The sequence below is a fragment of the Notolabrus celidotus genome, chromosome 16 (assembly GCF_009762535.1).
Source record: "Notolabrus celidotus isolate fNotCel1 chromosome 16, fNotCel1.pri, whole genome shotgun sequence".
NCBI lineage: Eukaryota > Metazoa > Chordata > Actinopteri > Labriformes > Labridae > Notolabrus > Notolabrus celidotus.
The window spans coordinates 20,070,920-20,088,444 of NC_048287.1; the positions used below are offsets into that span (position 1 = coordinate 20,070,920).

The 17,525-nt window shown below is 38.7% G+C and overlaps 2 protein-coding genes and 1 non-coding gene across 4 annotated transcripts; 2 read left to right on the forward strand and 1 right to left on the reverse strand.

Annotated features, from left to right (window-relative positions):
* Positions 1 to 2,345: 2,345 nt before the first annotated feature.
* stk3 (serine/threonine kinase 3 (STE20 homolog, yeast)) lies at positions 2,346 to 10,096 on the reverse strand. The gene is made up of 11 exons (XM_034704812.1): positions 9,918 to 10,096; positions 8,073 to 8,153; positions 7,859 to 7,987; positions 7,524 to 7,638; positions 6,203 to 6,367; positions 5,943 to 6,110; positions 5,700 to 5,837; positions 5,381 to 5,506; positions 5,091 to 5,295; positions 4,659 to 4,852; positions 2,346 to 4,549 (listed from the first exon to the last, which is right to left on the reverse strand). Exons 1-11 carry the CDS (start codon positions 9,938 to 9,940, stop codon positions 4,391 to 4,393), a joined length of 1,503 nt encoding a protein of 500 aa, XP_034560703.1. The 5' UTR covers positions 9,941 to 10,096; the 3' UTR covers positions 2,346 to 4,390.
* Positions 10,097 to 12,853: 2,757 nt separating this feature from the next.
* polr2k (polymerase (RNA) II (DNA directed) polypeptide K) lies at positions 12,854 to 14,178 on the forward strand. Of its 2 annotated transcripts, none has more exons than XM_034704998.1 (4): positions 12,854 to 12,985; positions 13,188 to 13,256; positions 13,516 to 13,608; positions 13,977 to 14,178. In XM_034704998.1, the coding sequence occupies exons 2-4, from the start codon at positions 13,196 to 13,198 to the stop codon at positions 13,997 to 13,999; spliced, it is 177 nt and encodes a 58-aa protein (XP_034560889.1). In that variant the 5' UTR covers positions 12,854 to 12,985; positions 13,188 to 13,195; the 3' UTR covers positions 14,000 to 14,178. The 2 variants fall into 2 exon arrangements, with proteins under 2 accessions (XP_034560889.1, XP_034560890.1); XM_034704999.1 differs by having other exon boundaries at positions 12,910 to 12,954.
* Positions 14,179 to 15,367: 1,189 nt separating this feature from the next.
* Positions 15,368 to 15,499, forward strand: LOC117828595. Its single transcript, XR_004634457.1, has one exon. It is a non-coding gene; the product is annotated as a U8 small nucleolar RNA (small nucleolar RNA).
* Positions 15,500 to 17,525: the final 2,026 nt, after the last annotated feature.

Here is a 17,525-nt window from a genome sequence, read left to right on the forward strand (position 1 = left end):
TATTTCACCATACAACGGTCTGCTGGGTTCATATGTTCACGTATGTTTGTGTGAGCGCGCGCCCGCACGAGAGGGAAGCATGAGTGTCCGCCGGGTCCCGCCCCCCCTTGGAAGTGAAAACAGAGGTGATTTAAGGTTCCCTCTCTCATAGAGCAGGTCTATACCTTGTTCTTTTATTTAACAGACTAAATATCCTTATGTTAATTATCTTATTTACATGACATGAAGTCATTTCTGTCTCTACATGGCCGCGCATTCACAATTCTCCTCTGCTCTCTATCGCGCACGGCAGATGTGCACACAGGCAGACAGACAGACAGACAGACAGACAGACAGACAGACACACACACACACACACACACACACACACACACACACACACACACACACACACACACACACACGCAACCCCCCCCCATGCACAGCAGAACATGTGTCAGGTATAGCTGCCCCTGATACATTTAATTTATTTAAAAACTGTGCTTTTGACCTGAAACAAATGTTGGTAAGTTCAATTAACTACAAGTAAAAATGGAAATTTCTCTTTTTCTGTATCAAAAATGTAACAAAAACGTATCGAACCGAACCGAACCATGGATTTTGTGTATTGTTGCACCCCTAACTTTTACCGTTAATTCTGACTCCTTTTAATCTGACTCCGTTTAGTCTGAGGCTATGTGGTCTGAGGCCATTTTATCTGAATTCTGACCAAGCGGCAACCTCCGGCCTCAAACGATGAAGCCTATGCGTAAGTGTTATAAACTGCAATACATCGAGAATCCACTTGAGGCTGGCTGCAGAAACACCGGAAACCACATAGACATGAATGGGAAAAAAGACGATCTTTGCAGGATTAATAAACATGTTTACAGCCTGGTTCAAAAAACGGCTTGGCTGTACGTAGCTAATCTCTCTATCAGCACACACTGTACGGGGGTGAATTTTTTTCAAACGCGACGGTTCAGAAGATATTAAGATTTCGAGTTTTTGCCCAAATAAGGACATGACTGACGTGACTCCCGGTTGGGAACACATAGCTGTTGGCTAAGAGGCTCACACTACGTCACACTCTGCCTGGTTGAGTTCTGCATTTCCAATATGGCTGCTGCCGTTGATTGGCTTCAAAACAGCGCTCAGGAACAGATGGGTGATGTCACGGATACTACGTCCATATTTTATACAGTCTATGACTCTGACACATGATGAAGGTTTTGCGGAGATATGACGGAGCCTTTCCGGAGGCATGATGCTTTTTCATCTGAGGTCTGACACCTCTCTCTCTGAGACCCGAGGATATCCTAATATGTAAACCATGTCCATCCCCGTTAGGTTTCTCTCCATCAAAAAAAACTAAATGACCCCTCACTCGATCACTTCCGGATCACTTTTGGTATTTAGTACATTCCCTTTCCGTAAAAATGAAATGTGAATTTGTTTCAGAAATGTTAAAAGTGTTCCGTTGTTTGTAAAATTGACTCCAACTTTGTAAAAGTGTTTCATCTTTTGTAAATTTGATTTCTTAAATGTAAAAGGATTTTGCTGATTACATTTTTGTTTTATAAAATGTAAAAATGTTTTCCAAAATGTAAATTTGTCTCCAACTTTGTAAAAGTGTTTCATCTTTTGTAAATTTGTTTTGTCCTTCAGGGCCACCGTAGTAATGGAATAGGAAAAATAAAATTAGTGGCGCTTATAGAAGGAGACTTACGGTAAAGCAGGTGTCCATTTATGATGGTTTCTATTGCATCAGAGTCAAAGTCAGAGAATTTAGTGCCATGTTATGAAGACAGAGATAAGATAAAAGATTTTCACCGCATTTCTAGTTAACTATAAGTAGCTTTTTATTATTTCTTGCACCTTTTCAAAACGTTATAAAGTATTACAAAGAAAATATAATAAATTAAGTGGTTCAAACATAAATTCTTACGTTCCACTCTACTCCCTTAAGTCGTTATAAAGCAGAAAAATGAAAATGTGAAATAAATGACAACAATATCTTTTAGCAATATGTCAAAAACTATTTCAGATTTATGATAACTATGCATATTATGGCAGATTCTTCACAACTGGGCTTTTTTATCATACAGAGCAAATAGTTTTGTCAAAGCTGAAAAAGCAGCTTCCACATCAAGAGTACTCTTACCTGCAGTTAATACAATAATAGCATTCCACTAAATAGCAAACATAATTAAATATAAACATGCATAGTCTAAAACACGCAGAAATCAAGCCATTGTGTTTGATAAAGGTGGCAGAAATATTAACAGCCAAATCAGCTACCATATTTAAACCAGTGTCAGAAAAGAATCAAACACATTTAATAAATAAGATGTGATGCTTGTGAGTAATGATCAACAGATGTAGTTTATGAGAACAGTTCAGGGCAAGAATGCTAATGATTTCTGTGATGTAACATAGAAAACACAAAAAAAAAACAAAGACAGACATGATCATTCAAAATGTGACATGGTGCTGATTGTAGTAATGATTTGGATTCAGGTGTGTAATCATCGGCTCAGTTTGCCATTATTGTTAATCATATGTGATAGTGTAACAGGTCTCATCTATAGCTACATTATTAACAAAATACTAGATTAATATGCAGAGGACATGGACTGAACCATGCCATCAACATTCATGTGTAACAGCAACTTTCGAATGTATTTTACAAGTATTTCAAGACAGACAGAATTCATTCACGGGGTCATTATCAATGCAGGTGTCAAATCAATGTTTAAACTGAAGCACAACCTCTCAACACATCAGTTTGTTTCCTTCATAGAGAGACATTTCATTAGATGTATGCCAGTCAGAGATTTCATTTTAACATTCATAAATAAATTTGATAACAGTCAAAATGAACCATTTGGGGATAAACACAAAAACAACCATAATGAATAAAGTTCTGTATACTTGAGAGACAATTAATCAGAGCAAGGTGACAGTAAAGTTCAATCCTTCATTAATATCACCGAGCCCATTTTTATGCTTTATCAAAGAAGTATGAATAAAGGCTGCAGGGAAACTTGCTAAAAAATCTTAATATAACTTTGAAAGAAACAAGACCTAGATGTGATGCTGGTGCCATGGCTGATTTTTCTTAGTAAACAGTGTCTGTCATTTTAACTGCATGTTTGGTTTTTTTTGGAGTTTTTTTTTTTAGGTATAAAACTATTTCTATGATCCACTTTGTCCAGCTGTTTCATCCTCTCCATTGCTGATTTTGTCACAGCTTTGGGTAAAAGATGGCTTCACATCTCATTTTAATGCTGTCATATTTCAATTTGAATCAATCATAATTTGAAACAAACACAAAGAAACATAATAATTAGGACACGAACGTACAATATAATTCAAAAACAGTATTTTGGAATGCTTTACTTAAAATATATTTTGTTTAAGTTAAGGAATAGAGTTAGATCTTATTTTTTTGTGTCCCTGCGGTGACAATTTTGTTCACTTAAAGCTCTGATGTTTAACTCATGAAGATAGTTGGTGGGTGAGGGTGATTCAGAACCTGGGCAAGTGTGTAAATGAGGCACTATGAAGGATGGAGACGGGTCAGAGAACGTTTGAAGACTAATGAAAAAAAAATGCTGATTGGCAAACTACTAAAAACATGCATGATCCATTACCCACTTCTTCTGATTTTCACCTTTTCTGTCCATTTTTTTGCAGCTTTCCTCCGCTGATTTCCAACTTATCTCCAAAAGAGGAGATGCATCTAACCAGGTGACGACTTGGTTCACTTCTTACATTGCTTACTTTGAAACCAGGTTTCAATATTTTAAGGCATTCTAAATTTATCAACATTATTTTGATTGTCTTTGGTCATGGACAAGCCTCCACAGCTTTTTGTTGAAGGTATTTTCAAACTAGGCTCTATATCTTATTTACACCGAAGTCTGAGGAAGAAAGACCACTTGTCATTGAGCTGTTGATTAAAATGCTGCTGCTGCTGCCAGAGGACAGGCTTCTTTCTGTATTGATGAGGATTCCCTGAAGGTTTTCTGGGTGCAACAAATGTCACTTCATTAGAGAGAGAGGGGAATTCCACTCAGTGACAATAGAGCCCAAGTTCTCACTTTGGCCGCAGTCCTGAGCATCATTCACTGGAGAGCAACTTTGCCCCAAATCTCAGATTAGAAATGGAGGAACAGCATTTGGACATACTGTGGAAACAAGGCAGATGAGTGTAGATTCCCAGAGCCATAATGGAGAGTAAAAGAAGCCTGTAACATCATTTAGAGACCAGTTAGCAAACAGTCAGAACAGCCATAGGCTTCCAACAGAGACAATTAAGTCAACTTAGCTCCTCTGAGTCATTGGGACACAAGTTTTCTGGTGATATTGGCTTAGGGAAACCTAGACCAGGTAGAGATGGCAACACTCAAAAGTTCTGTTGTCTTCTCTTCTTTGCATCCATGGCGTCCAGAATGGGCTGCCTCTTGGCAGTGTAGCGCTGCCTGAGCTCCTCGATCTCCCGCTCCATCATGGGATCCAAGGCACTCAGTCGCATCTGCAGCTCCTCAAAGTCCAGGTTCTTCAGCTGAGGATGGAAACACACACAGACAACAAGGGAAAAAAAGATGAGACACATTTAGTTACTGCTTCTGTTTTTCTATTTTTAACCGGCAGAGCAGGAGGATGTTACTCACAAAGTCAAAGTCGCCGTCTTGAGGCACCTTCCAGTTGTCGGGAAAGACGTTCTTAGATTGGATGTGGTAGCCGGGCTGCTCCTGTGGCTGGTTGTGGTTGTAGTTCTCCTGCTGCTGGGCGGCCTTGTTAGAGTCCTGCTTGTCAAAATAATCCATGAAGGACGGACGAATCGGCTGCTGGGGGGTGGCGTGCCCTGAGGAGGAGGCAAAGGGTTGTGTTGTAATTCTTCAAGAAAACACAGAGCCTCATTTACTCTTAGCAGTGAAGGAAAATACATGGCGGACTGTAGAGCTACCACTTGTCTAATTTGTGCTGTACTGAGGTGCTGAGCTGATTGTTTTTAGGGTTAGGCTTCCTTACTTGTTCCCCCTTTATATATTTATATATTTATTCATTTATTTATTATCCTATCGTATTATTTGTTTTCTCACTTCTCATGGATCCCTGGTCTTCCTCCTCCTCTTCATCATCATCGCTGTTGATGACCATGGTGCCCAGGTCCGACTCTAGCATGGTGCTGCCATGTTCAATCATGGTCTGCGCCCCATCGCTCATAGTGCTGGTGGCCCTCATGGTTCCTGCCCCCTCTGAGCCGGACTTCACCATAGTGTGAGAGTCCACCTCCGTCTCCTCCTCCTGGAAGACATGAGGCGTTTGATCACATGGGCTGATTGTGTAGAGATAAATATAAGGTTAAGTGTTGTCATGTCAGCATACGTACAGAGTTGTCGTCCTCCTCCTCCAGCTCTCTCTGCTGCTCCTGCTGCCTCTTGGCTTTCATCTCCATGGCCTCAGTGATGAGGTCTCTCAGGATTGTGACCGGCTTGGCCTGGCTGATGAACGGGTGCTGGACAGTATCAAGAGCAGATAAAACATTTTTTAAGTATTTTGTGGCTTTCTTACACAGTGCTGACACAAACCCTTGTTATCATGTTCCCCTTTTGCCTTCACTTATTAAGAGTATCCCTGAAGCAAAGTTTATCTGAGGCATTCATGGTCTGTTGGTGAATTAGCATATCTGTGTGTTTCCTCAGTCCAACCTGTAAGAGCTGTGTTGCGGTCGCTCTCTGCTCTGGATTTTTAACCAGACACTTCTTCACAAAGTCTGTGAAGTCATCTGACCAGAGCTCCGGCTTCCTGAATGTTGGAGGAGGGTTGGTGGGGATCATGAAGATAGCCTGGAGGAGAAGGAGAAAAATAAATCATGGGAGCGGCTTTCTTCTTCAAGAAGTGAGTGGTGGGTTTAAACTCCCACTGTTTCATTAAACTCAGTTTACACTCACTCTCATGGGATGGATGTCAGCGTAAGGAGGTTTGCCCTCTGCCATCTCTATGGATGTGATGCCAAGAGACCAGATGTCTGCCACACAGTTGTAGCCGATCTCTTGGATCACCTCGGGGGCCATCCAGAATGGAGTACCGATCACAGTGTTTCTCTTGGCCATGGTGTCCTTTACGGACAAAAACATTGCTGTTAACATCTTTTAAACTTGACTCCATAACGATAATGACAAATCCCCACAAATAACTGATAAAATGTTACCGTCAGTTGTCCAGCAACTCCAAAGTCTGCCAGTTTGGCGTGTCCCTCAGTGTTGAGGAGGATGTTCCCTGCCTTGATGTCTCGATGGATCTTCCTCATAAAATGAAGGTATTCTAGACCCTTCAGCGTTGACTTCAGGATAGTGGCAATCTCATCCTCTGTCAACTGAAGCAACAAGGGAACAAAACAGGATGAAATAAGATCAAAGAGAAAGTAGAATATGTTATTCGACCCCAATTCCAAAAAAATTGGGACAAAAAATGTATGCTCATTTAAATTTGATGCCAGCAACATATTTCAAAACAGTCTAGACAGGGACACTGGCAGTGATCTTTGGACCCTAAGGCAGCACTGCATAAAAACTAACATGACTCTGTAGTGGAAGTCACTGCATGGGCTCAAACTAATTCCCAAAATTGTGTGAATTTGTGGATGACAGAGCATTTCACTTTCAAAACTCCAGAAACTGGTCTCCTCAGTTACCAAACTTTTACAGAATGTTATTAGAAGAGGGGAAGCAACACAACGTTAAACACGCCCCTGACCTTACTTTTCTGAAACTGGTTGCTAGCATCAAATTAAAAATGGAGCATATATTTTTCATTTCATTCATTCACATTTGGTATGTTGTCTTTGCACTATTTTAAATTCAATATAGACTTTAAATGATTTGCAAACCATAAAATTCTGCTATTATCAACATTTTACAGCATCACAAATTTCAGAATTGGGGTTGTATGTACATTAGCCCTCATACATCGTATACAATACTCTTCCTCATAGAAACATTTGTGATCCATGACTGTATTATAACTGGTTCTCTGGAAGCACCATAAACTGTGTAGAATGTGGACGTAGTATCCGTGACGTCACCCATCTGTTTCTGAAGCACTGTTTTGAGGTCAATCGTCGGCAGCAGCCATATTGCTGCTTTCAAGCGATTGTGACGTAAAGAGGCGGGCTTTGAGCCTCCCACCCAACAGCTACAGTGTTTCCGCCTGTCAATCAAGTCAGCTGTGCCTCTCATTGGAAGACTTGTAATCTCAATATCTTTGAAATTGCTGCGTTACAAAAAAATTCACCCCCCGTTCAGTGTGAGCCGATCGAGAAATGAGCTATCCAGACTACACTCATCTTTTGTACCAGGCTGTAAACATGTTTATTTCTGCTGTAAAGATCGCCTTTTTTGAATTGGTGTGTATGTGGTTTCCAGTACTTCCGGAGCCAGCCTCAAGCGGATCCTAGATGAACTGCAGTTTTTAGCACTCCCACATTGGACTCATATTTTTAGCTCGGAGGTTGTCGCTTGGGAAGCACCCACCGTCTTGTTACGCAGTCTGATGATGTCAGAGACAGAACCGGCTCCACAGTACTCCATGACAATCCACAGGTCAGTGTTCTTGAAGTAGCTGCCATAGTACTTCACTACGTAAGGGCTGCACACGAAAAGAAGAACAGGGCGGTTATCAAAGCAGAAGAGACACTTCAGTCCAAACAGCAGAAGTGAGAAAACTCTTGTTGGTTAACACATCACACAGCTGCACAGAGAAAAGTGATGTTTACTGTAAGTATGACTTTTAGAGGGTAATAACACTAATGTGTGAATGAATATATGCAGTTAATTTGGAGGGTGTGAAAGCTGTGTTGTCTTGTAACCTGTCACATTGCTGCATGATGGAAATCTCCTTGATAATCTCCTGCAGGTCAGACTCCACAGGAACCTGTTTGATGGCCACCACCTGGCCCGACTCCTTGTGAATGGCTTTGAACACACTGCCATAGGAACTAAACACACACAAAAAGTTGTGTCACAATTTGCCCAAAATGCATTTTATAGATCTTATTCAGAAATGTTGTCATGACATCTTACCCTTCACCAAGTTTCTCTAGAACATCAAACACTTCCTCTGGTTGTTTGGTCAAACTGTCTTCACTCAGCTTCTTCAGCTTGCTGTTAAAATGGAACATAACATTTATTTACCCTTTATAATCATTTATCTCCAACAAGTAGTGACACCAAAATAAAACAAGATACTGTGGGTGCATCTGAAATCAAATTTAAAGTAGCTCTGCATGATAATTAATGGAAAGTTTACAATGATGTAGTTTTAAAGACAAAGTAACAGTTTTAGAATGCCTGAATTACCAAAATGCTTGTGTATGACTTCATTTCAGAAGTCTGGAAATTTGCTTAATCATTCCACATAATGTCTCCGTAATATAAGAAGATAAGGTGTCTTCAGGGTGCATATATTAGTGCTTTTGAAGGATGGTAGGTAAGTTCAGTTATTCTTCATTAATTTATTTGTCCAAATTCTTGAGTTGTATCTGTGATGAATGATCTGAATGTATTATTATCCTTGTATTAATGGAGAACAAAAAAACATTATGAACTTTCACTTTCACTGTTAGTATAATCCATGACGACAGATCTGTGGAGAGTTAAAAAACAATCTGTTTGATCTGAAGCTTCAATGTTCTTTTTACTGTAATGCATCAAGGTGAGCAAATCGTATCCCCCCAGAGTTAGATATTGAGAAAAAACATGATTTTATCCTTGTTTTAACGCCACAGTATTTTACTTAAAATTGTATATTTCCTATTATTTTTATGATTATTTGGACCTAGAGTGCTTTAATAAAATATGAAGTGAAGTTATGTGTCATGCCATCAACATCTTATGAGCTTCTTACATAGGTAGGCTGTCATAGTGTTTCATCATTGCACTAATTATAGGGAGGGAAGTTAAGATTAAAGATGGTGACCACAAGGAAAAGCTTTCGTATTTCAATCTGGGGTGTAAAACTTTGGAACAGACTCAACATGGAGCTACAGCAATGTCAGAACATAATCCAGTTCAGGTAGAGGTATAAGAAAGTAATTTTCATGAGGCACAAGGAGGAAGACAAGTGTTGAGAATCATGAGAGGTTTACTTTTGTTTGTAGGTGTAAGTATGAAGATAGGAGATAAAGATTTTTTTTGTGGGAATGCTCTGATATAATGCCAGAAAATAGTGAATAAAGGGGTAGGATTAGATAACTTTTAACTTCTCCCTACTCCTTTTCACACATGTAAAGTAAAATGTTTCAGTGCTTGCTCATGGAACTGATTGATTTTGTGTCTTTTGTATGACTACATCTTCTTTTTTACTTGTATGTTTGTATGACTATATCTTCTTTTTTACTTGTATGTTTGTATGACTATATCTTCTTTTTTACTTGTATGTTTGTATGACTATATCTTCTTTTTTACTTGTATGCTTGTATGACTATATCTTCTTTTTTACTTGTATGTTTGTAGGACTATTTCTTCTTTTTTACTTGTACGTTTTTATTTTTATTTTACTTTTACACATTCGAAATAAAGACATCAAATCAAATAATGATATGTTTGAGGATATCCACTTTTCCAGGGATTTTTAATAAAGATTCATGTCCAGATACGAACGTAGATCCTAAAAGGTACTCACGAAACTATCATTGTGAGTTACGCTTCAAACAGCCTAGAGAACCCCAGGTATCTGGGCTTGTGATTTTTGTCCAGGTGTGTCTCTTGGATCACTTACTAAAAGTGACAGAGTAGAAGTTTGACAGAAAACCGGTGTAGCTAACCAAGTTAGCCTCAGCTATCTGAACGACAGCTACCACCTACGTTAGCTTTTCAGCTAGCTAGTTCACAGTAAGCACGTTTTAAGTCAGTTAAATGAAGACTAACCTTTTGGGCGCAGACGGCTCCATGGTGTAAACCTTCAACAATCAAATGTTCAACGTTACAAGTGTAGGCTAAAACAGTCTTGGTGCCAATAGTGAAGATGTGAACATTGTCGTCAGAGTCGTTGTTGATAAAAACTAGTGGAGGGCCAGCTGAGTGTTCATCCGATCACGAGTGTGTGATTCTCTACAGCGCCGCCTGCTGGGCTGGAGTACAATAAATAAATAAATAAATAAATAAATAAACTACATCAACCTGCAGTGAATGCACCATATGAGCTTCTACACTTGTTATTATCCACGTGGTATTCATGTTTACAGCTACAATGTATTGTATGATAAAAGTAATATATGCCAAATAAGACGTTGACCATTCTGACCTAGGCATTTCTATAGCATCCAGGATCCCATTGATGTGACCGATTTTAAAGGGAGGAATAGGAGAGAGGAGGTGATGATTGCCAGATTAAGATTGGGACGTACATGATTGAAATCGACTCTGTACGTAATGGCCAAATGTTTCTCAGTGAACTGTGATGTGTGTTATGTGTAGGAGAATGTGAAACATGTGGTAATGGAGTGTAAAAAATATGGCATACAGAGGAGGAGATTAAGTGACTGAGTATTTGGGCTGGAGTGGAGTTGGAGTTTGAAGTGAATTCTGGGGAGGATTGATGGGATGGGAGAATGCTATAGGGCTCTTTCATTTTATCTGAAAGAAACATGTTTTTCATCGTGTGATATGATTTATGTAGTTATTTATTTATTTAAATTAATATATTTATTTTGATTAGTTATTGATTTATTATTATTATTAATATTTTATTTTATTTTTCTTATTATTACTTAGTCCCTTAATTTATGTTTATTGTCTGATTTATTTTTTTTCATGTTTGCATGATGTAGAAACTATAGTTGTGTATACTGAAAAGGAAATGTTTCACCGCACTGTCTGTACAGTCATGGCCAAAAGTTTTGAGAATGACACAAATATTACATTTTCACAAAGTCTGCTGCTTCAGGGTTTTTAGGTGTTTTTGTCAGATGTTTCTATGGTATAATGAAATACAATTAGAAGCATTTCATAAGTATCAAAAGCTTTTATTGAGAATTACACAGAATTCATGCAATAAGTCAATATTTGCAGTGTTGACCCTTCTTTTTCAAGACCTCTGCAATTCTCCCTGGCATGCTGTCAATCAACTTCTGGACCAAATCCTGACTGATGGCAGTCCATTCTTGCATAATCAATGCTTGGAGTTTGTCAGAATTTGTGGGTTTTTGATTGTCCACCCGCCTCTTCAGGATTGACTACAAGTTCTCAATGGGATTAAGATCTGGGGAGTTTCCTGGCCAAGGGCCCAAAATCTTAATGTTTTGTTCCCCGAGCCATTTTGTTATGACTTTTGCTTTATGGCAAGGTGCTCCATCATGCTGGAAAAGGCATTCTTCATCACCAAACTGCCCTTGGATGGTTGGGAGAAGTTGCTCTCGGAGGACGTTCTGGTACCATTCTTTATTCATGGCTGTGTTTTTAGGCAAGATTGTGAGAGAGCCCACTCCCTTGACAGAAAAGCAACCCCACACATGAATGGTCTCAGGATGCTTCACTGTTGGCAAGAGACAGGACTGATGGTAGCGCTCACCTCGTCTTCTCCGAACAAGCCTTCCTCCAGATGCCCCAAACAATAGGAAAGGGGATTCATCAGAGAAAATGACTTGACCCCAGTCCTCAGCAGTCCAGTCCCTGTACCTTCTGCAGAATATCAGTCTGTCCCTGATGTTTTTACTGGAGAGAAGTGGCTTCTTTGCTGCCCTCCTTGACACCAGGCCGTCCTCCAAAAGTCTTCGCCTCACTGTGCGTGCAGATGCACTCACACCTGCCTGCTGCCATTTCTGAGCAAGCTCTGCACTGGTGGTGGCCCGATCCCGCAGCTGTAACACCCTCAGGAGACGGTCCTGGCGCTTGCTGGACTTTCTTGGGCGCCCTGGAGCCTGTTTGGCAACAATTGAACCTCTCTTCTTGAAGTTCTTGATAATTGGATAGACGGTTGACTGAGGTGCAATCTTACTCGCTGCTATAAACTTCCCTGTTAGGCCCTTTTTGTGCAATGCAATGATGGCTGCACGTGTTTCCTTGCAGGTAACCATGGCTAACAGATGAGGAACAATGGCGTCATGCACCATCTTCCTTTTAAAGTGTCCAGTCACTCAATCATGACAGATTGATCGCCAGCCTTGTCCTCATCAACACCCACACCTGTGTTAATGTGTGTGACACCTGTGTGTCATTGAAATGATGTTAGCTGGTCCTTTTGTGGCAGGGCTGAAATGCAGTGGAAATGTGTTTTTGGTGATAAAGTTCATTTTCAAGGCAAAGAGGGACTTTGCAATTAATTGCAGTTGAGCTGATCACTCCTCATAACATTCTGGAGTATATGCAAATTGCCATTATAAAAACTGAAACAGCAGACTTTGTGAAAATTAATAGTTGTGTCATTCTCAAAACTTTTGGCCATGACTGTATGTGCATTAAATATGAGTGGGTGCTTACGTGTCGACAGTAGTTGACGTCTTGTATCCCCAGCCCTTCTGATTTCATCTCGGAGACTTTCTGGCGGCTAGATTGAAAAATTTGATTGACAAGGTCAACAATTACAAGAAAAACTCACATTTTGACTATCTTGTTTTCAATGTAGGGTGTTCAGTCATTTTAAAAATATATATATAAATAAACTTACAAAGACAGCCTACAGACTCTTGATCATCTCCATTAGTTCACAAAGTTGGTTTTCAAACTTCATGCTGCAAAAATAAAGCTGACTTTAATATTTAAATTGAATGTTACCTGACGTACAACACCCTGACGTACCCCACTCCGGTGCAGTAGATGGCGGTATGCACCTTTTTAAGTTGGTTGCGATCCGCCAGTAAATCGAGAGAAGAAGAAGAAGACCAATCTGACCAATCACAAATCACTTTACTCAAAAGCATACGACGGTTGTGCGCATGTGCGTAGGGAGTGTGTGATTTGAACAGAGGTAAACAGCTCACTGTTTGCGTGTTTAAACGGTGAGAACTTTTACTAAACATCATTCCTCGATGTATATCATCTTTAAGAAATACATACAGCCTTAAAAACCACACATATCTTTATTATCCACGTCGTGTGCCGGTTTAGCATCATCCTGTCGGTACTGCCATGCTGTCTGTCTTAGCATGCTGTAATGTTACAGATATAACTGTGCCTTTAATGCTTCTCCTGACTTTGTAGAGACGAGAATGGATCCACAGAAAGATCTTCAGCCACCCAAACAACAACCCATGATCTACATATGTGGAGGTACATAGCAGCTTTCGCTTGTGTTCATAATACAGTTGTATAACGCCACTACAGTCGTGACTACTGCTAATAACAATGGTAACATATCAGAGCTCACTGCTGCTGTTTAACATCCATCATTACCAGTGCCACTACAACTACCTGTTTTTTGAAGTTATAGTTCTCCATACAAACCAGTGAAAAACTAAGCGTTGTTATTTAACTGTAAAATAATATATTTTTAATCATTTCTCGTAAATGTCTCTCTCTTTACCTACAGAATGTCACACTGAGAATGAAATCAAGGCCCGCGATCCAATCCGATGCAGAGAGTGTGGTTACAGAATCATGTACAAGAAGAGAACAAAGAGATGTATCCTTTAATGTGTAACTTATATGAAAGTGTCTATGTGTGTGAAAAAAATTATGAATATGTGACTGCATTAGAATTGACTCGTATGGATCATATCTGATGTTGTCACTATCACTGTCATAGAATTGCAGTTGTATTGTGGAAGGAAGTATGAGTTTAATTCAGAAATAGTGAAACGTTTTTAAGGTTTTACGCCTGTATCAACATTCAATGCAAATACTAAGTGTGATAAACTAACTGCCACTAGTTTATAAATAACTTGTGTTAATATATCAACATACTCATATTTTATAATTGAATAAAGTATGTTTTACAATATAAAATATATGCTTTTATACCTGCACTTTCCCTTAACTTTTTCATTTCAGTGGTTGTCTTTGATGCTCGATGAAGAGGGGAGCAGCAGTTTTTGATAGTTATTATTTTGTTCGTTTTTCTAGTGTATTACCATGTAAATAAACAGACCTCCAGGTTTCTGAGTTATTCTTAAAATCTGAAATTTCCATGTGAAGACAAACAATTCTCTTTTTTGCCAACATTTTGGTTTATTAAAAACATGATTTTGACTTACCTTGACTCTTTCCGTTTTCATTATTATAATATTTTGAGTGTAAGAGAGGTATCTGCAGTGTGATACAAGTTCAATAAGCATCCCCTCACGGGTGCATATTGATGGCAGGTTTGCAGGTTTTTATTTTATATTGGAGAACAGCATGGTTTTTGTCTTGTCAGCATTTAAAAGAAGTTTTAAATCATACAAATTCTGTTGAATTCTATTATTATTAATTATTATTACTATTGTAACTGTGTCAATATAAGTCTATATAAGTATGTCACGTGTCTGCAAGCTGCATGACATGAAGGTCAGAGGTCATGGACAAGGACACTAAAAAAAAGAAACTTAAAACCCTCAAATACAAACAAATGTAAGGCCTTTTGGGTCTAAAAGGTGGAGTGGAGGTGTAAAGCTCCACAGCCACCCACTAATTCTACTACAAAGAGTAGACAAACTAAGGAAAAGGCCTAAACCAACTGTAATCTGAAAAACAACTCTCCTGAGAGATCAATCCTCTTTTTAATTATCCTTTCACCACCCTCATTCCCTCCACAAAACATACACACTCTCTCACAACACACTCTTCAAACAAAACCCAGAGGAAACAACTGAAGGTGTTGTCTTCTCTGTTGCATACATCTAACTGAGAGAAAGGAGCTCCTTTTATTGAGCAGCCAGGCTGATGAGCTCTAGCTGGGTGCAATAAGGGCAGGTGCTCTCAATGATGGGCTCGTTAGGAGCCCTGGAGGTCTCAGACTACCTCCATCTGTAACAAAGTATCTTGACACTTTCGTTCTTCTTCGTGAAGACACACTTCCGCTTCCGCTGGTAATGTCTTGTCTAAATCTCTAAATATATTTGAAGTCGTTCAAATAAGCACGTGAAGCACGTGTTTTGTGTCTTCAACAGGTAAACCGCTTTTGCTATGTGATAACGCTTTAACACGGAGCTTTAGAGCGATATATAGTTTAATACCTGTGCACCAATGAAAAGGCAGGATACACAAGCCGTATGCTAATGAACACATCGTTTCTAAAAAACATTAACGTACTGGAATTATATCTTTAATATGTACACTCTAAAGGTCCGTCTTGACAGTACATGTAATGAGTCATAACAAGAATAAGTTAGCCCAAGCTGAAAACCATGAGTAAGGTAGTTAGATGTACTGGTCATATAGTTTGCTCACACATTAATGAACTGTCTTCAGTGAGGTACATCCTTACCTGTTACTCCATACGTGGAGTATCAGAAAATGATGAATGGGGAAGTATGAGATGTGATTAAGATCTCCATCTCACAAGGAACAGCAACACCTTGTGAGACCATTCTGATAACTATGTTCTAAGACAATGTGACTATAAGTCATTGCTTGTAGTAAGTAAGTTGAGCTGTCAGGGTAGTATACATCCCTTCTTCTGCGGAGCATGAGAATTGTTGATGCCATAATTTCATTCTGTTTAAGACCAAAGGTTTCTAAAAGGAGAAATGGAGGAAATGTCATCATGACACGACACTCTGCAGAAAGAGCTGGATACATGTAAGGCACATTATCATTTGTAACATTTTGTATGGAGATGTATTAATGTACTGTATGAATTAATTGTTTTTTCATTTAAAGTATTAAAAGTAATCGTTCTTTTTACAGTAAGAATTGAAGCTATCAAGCTGGAAGGAATGAAGGAAGAAAAAGAAGGTATATACAATATAACAAAATATATTGTTTTCCTGTTATTTAATTATATTTTTACATTGAAGATCTGATGCCATGCCATCAGTTCATGCTTTGATCGACTTTGATTGTATAATGCTAAGTTTTTTTGGATTGTAAAAAAGGCCTTAAATGATTACTGATTCATAAGCATAATTACTGTGACGTTACAGAGTGCTACAGGAAGCTGAAGTTCCAAGATGACGAGTCTGAGCAGGAGTATGTCAGGTGATTCCACACTATCTGGACAAAAAATACAAATTAATTTATTCAGCAATGAGGAGTGTGCTTTCATGTTTTGCTGACACACAAGTATCTTGTACCAGTAGTGCCACTGGAGGACGCCCCCTAGTGGCACTACTTATACAAATCTGACTGTTACATATGTCTGGTGTGAGTCATTTGTTCAATGCCCGTGAGATACTTCTGTTATTTTTTTGTAATAGTTACAATAGTTAGTTCGAGCATGTGATGATTACATTATTGTCGACATTAAACTTCAGAGACATGAATTGTGTGCAGGTTTTGAATGTCTTATTGCATTTAGGAATCTTTTGCATAAACACTAGAATTGTTGTTTATGGAAAAGCATGTTTCAAATTTTGAAGATTCCAGATTTTTATAAATATTTGAACTTGTCAAATTAATTTTTTTAATATACTTTTTGATGTTTATGGTTTAGTTTTATTTTTAAGAAACAGAACCATAGACCACCACTTGTTATTCAAGGCCCAAAGTTTAAGGTGTTATCACCAAACCATACATCAAAGTTGAGAAGTAATGATCCTAGTTGACACATGAACACATGAAACTTTGTAACTAGTTTCCTGCGCAGTACTTGAGACATGAAGTCATGATGTTTTAGTAATGATTATGCATTTTAAAAATGTGTATATGTTGCTCTGAGTCAAATGTTTGCTTTGCAGGCTGTTAGAGCAGAACAAGAAAAGTATGGAAGAGTTGGAAGAGTACAGAAGTGATATCCAATTGCTCAAGCTCACTCAACGGAAGCAGCGGTATCTATTCGAAGTGCAAAGACGTATTAAATTCAAACAACCAGACAATTAAATACAGTTTCTATATAATATTAAATATTAAAATCAGCCTTATTTTTGCAGCATGAAGTTTGAAAAACAACTTTGTGAACTAATGGAGATGCACAAGAGTCTGGAGGCTGTCTTTGTAAGTTTATTTATATATATATTTTAAAAATGACTAAACACTCTACATTGAAAACAAGATAGTGAAAATGTGAGTATTTCTTGTAATTGTTGATGACCTTGTCAATCAAATTTTTAATCTAATCGCCAAAAAGTCTCCCAGATGAAATCGGAAAGGCTGAGGATACAAGACGTCAATTACTGTCGACACGTAAGCACCCACTCATATTTAATGAACATACAGACAGTGCGGTGAAACATTTATTTTTCAGTATACACAATTAAAGTTTCACCTCTGGTTTGAGAGGTTTGTTGTATGTCATCTATTTTTGTTCTTAAAGTTCAAATGAAGTTGGATCAGCTGAACACCCTTGATGAGGAGCTACAGGGAAAAAAAGAAGCAGAAGCAGCGAGGGGCTACACCTGTAGAGACTGAGTGGGAGTAAAATGCATGTGTGTTCGTGCAGATATTTGAAGGAAAAGTCCAGTA

What these genes read in the sequence shown, in the direction of transcription:
- stk3 (XM_034704812.1), bottom strand. Translation starts at nt 9,940, where the DNA reads ATGGAGCCGTCTGCGCCCAAAAG. An exon ending in TCAGACTGCGTAACAAGACG is followed by an intron (nt 6,368 to 7,523) that starts GTGGGTGCTTCC and finishes TTGTTGCTTCAG; the next exon opens with TTGACAGAGGATGAGATTGC. An exon ending in AGACCAGGGATCCATGAGAA is followed by an intron (nt 4,853 to 5,090) that starts GTGAGAAAACAA and finishes CCTCCTCCTCAG; the next exon opens with GGCACGCCACCCCCCAGCAG.
- polr2k (XM_034704998.1), top strand. Translation starts at nt 13,196, where the DNA reads ATGGATCCACAGAAAGATCTTCAGCCACCCAAACAACAACCCATGATC. An exon ending in CATGATCTACATATGTGGAG is followed by an intron (nt 13,257 to 13,515) that starts GTACATAGCAGC and finishes CTTTACCTACAG; the next exon opens with AATGTCACACTGAGAATGAA. An exon ending in CAAGAAGAGAACAAAGAGAT is followed by an intron (nt 13,609 to 13,976) that starts GTATCCTTTAAT and finishes TTTTCATTTCAG; the next exon opens with TGGTTGTCTTTGATGCTCGA.